Here is a 1,893-nt window from a genome sequence, read left to right on the forward strand (position 1 = left end):
AAACTTTTTTTTTTTTTTCCCTTTCTTGGAGGGACAGACCTCAATGAAGTTGGGAAAGAACAGTCCATCAGAGAATGACACAGCCACAGTGGGCTCTTTGGACGAAGACTTCCTTGTAGAATTCTTACCCTTCTCGGTGTCAGCTTTTATTAGTGCACTGGAGCGGGGGAGGGGGGAATCGGCAGACTTGGACAGCCTCTGACCCTCTGGAGTTGGTATGTGATAAGCAGCCCTAGCAGTGCCATGTATTGGAAGAGCGATCAGATGTTCGTGTGTAAACTAGAAGAAAAGGACGTGCCGGAGCTGGCAGTTTCCCCCGAGAAGGTGAGCGAGCCGACGCCTAGTCAGACTAGCTGAATCGCAGTTTCCTTGAAACGCGAGCTGTTTGGGCTCCTAAACGAGGTGCAGAAATTACCTGTAGCGGCCTCATCTTCAGCCGGGACATTTTTTTTTTTTTTTTTAAACGTAGTGGCGTTAGTTAGTAATCATTGCCTCCGCTCCCAACAAGCTCACTTAGCCTGAGCATGGAGACTGTAATTTGGCAAACGAAGCCTCGTGCCTAAGACGCTCTTGGGTCCATGTGAGTCATGCTTTTGTTCTGTTTGCTGCGGTGGTTGTTGCGGTCCAGGAGAACGGGTCGGGTGGACAGAACGGCTGCCGAGTGGGACCAAACAAAGACGTGGTTCCACGAGCCCTACAGCCTGCGGATGGTTGAGGGCCCAAAGGCAGCGCGCCTTTGGCAGGACGCCCCGCTCTGCCGTGGGATCTCGGTCCAGGGGTAGACCGAGGGGTACATGGCTCTAAGAAGGCCTTGGGATTTCCAGGGAGGGCCAGGAGGGCCATTTAAATTTTAAAAAAGAAAGAAAGAAAAACAGTAGCGGCAAACATCAGGGCACACAACTGGTCACGCTGTTCGTCTGAGTAGATGGGGAAACTGACAAGCTTTCACTTCACTCTGGGGGCGAGACCCCTGGGTGTCTCCCATTTTATGTCTGCAAATCACCTGTAGCCTGTTTGGGGTGCCTCAGCGGAATCTACACGGGAAACGCTGCTATCTCCGCACCAACCCCAGCGTGGAACTCCGGGCGAACGCAGGCTTTTCTAGTTAAATTCTTTGTGCCTGCGAGGACGCGGCCTTCACGCAACTGCGCTGGGTCGCGGAAGAGGGTCAGGAAGATCCCAAAGTTCGGACCGAATCTTGCCTAGGAGTAGGGAGGCGAAGAGTCAGAGATGCAGAAGTGTGGGGCGCTCCAGTTGGGGAGAGCCCAATCCCTTCCCCCAAGCTAGAGTTTTCATAAAAGAAATCAGCAAAAGCCCTGAGAGGCTGGGTTTTCGCTCAAGAACAACATTCGAGCAAAGACTTGGAGACACTTGAGTAACGCGCGTTGTTGCTTTAAAACAGTTTGACCCACCTTAGGTGAGTTTTTTTAATGGCACAAATTAAATTCAGCTGGGTATTTCCATTATTCGACCCGCTTTCTACGCTGGTTAAAAATAATCCTTTAGGAGCTCAAATGTTGACTTACTGAGCAGTAAGTGGCAATTTACACCTTAAAGAAACGGGTGTAAATCGCTCGCCGCTCTAATTGCTGGAAGTTTACGAAAGAGCTGCTGGCTCGGTTTAATCTGACGCATTTTCATTCAAATTGTCATCGGAACAAACACCAGGCTCCTTAAATCCCGCTGTAATTAGCTTTCAAGTATCCTATTAAACCTCTTCACCTTTTAAAAGCCCCCTTTTAAAAATATACGTATATGTCTTGCTCTTTTAATTGAGGTTATTAAAGAAATCAAGTTTCTTCTCCCACCTCCTCCTCAATCCTCTTTTCTTCTCTCCCACTCCCCCCCCCCCCCTTTAGGGTGATCCCAGCTCCACAGTGATTGACATCTAGA

At 49.5% G+C, this 1,893-nt stretch overlaps 1 protein-coding gene across 1 annotated transcript in view; it reads left to right on the forward strand.

Annotated features, from left to right (window-relative positions):
- The first annotated feature begins 243 nt into the window (after positions 1 to 243).
- Positions 244 to 1,893, forward strand: part of LHX8 (LIM homeobox 8) — a 27,467-nt gene continuing 25,817 nt past the window's right edge. The window contains exon 1 of the mRNA XM_042782151.1: positions 244 to 324. Within this exon, the coding sequence (XP_042638085.1) occupies positions 244 to 324 (81 nt within the window). The remainder of the gene's footprint in view (positions 325 to 1,893) is intronic.

This window comes from Orycteropus afer, unplaced genomic scaffold, assembly GCF_000298275.1.
Source record: "Orycteropus afer afer isolate SDZICR_OR568_19922 unplaced genomic scaffold, OryAfe1.0 scaffold00248, whole genome shotgun sequence".
NCBI classification, from domain to species: domain Eukaryota; kingdom Metazoa; phylum Chordata; class Mammalia; order Tubulidentata; family Orycteropodidae; genus Orycteropus; species Orycteropus afer.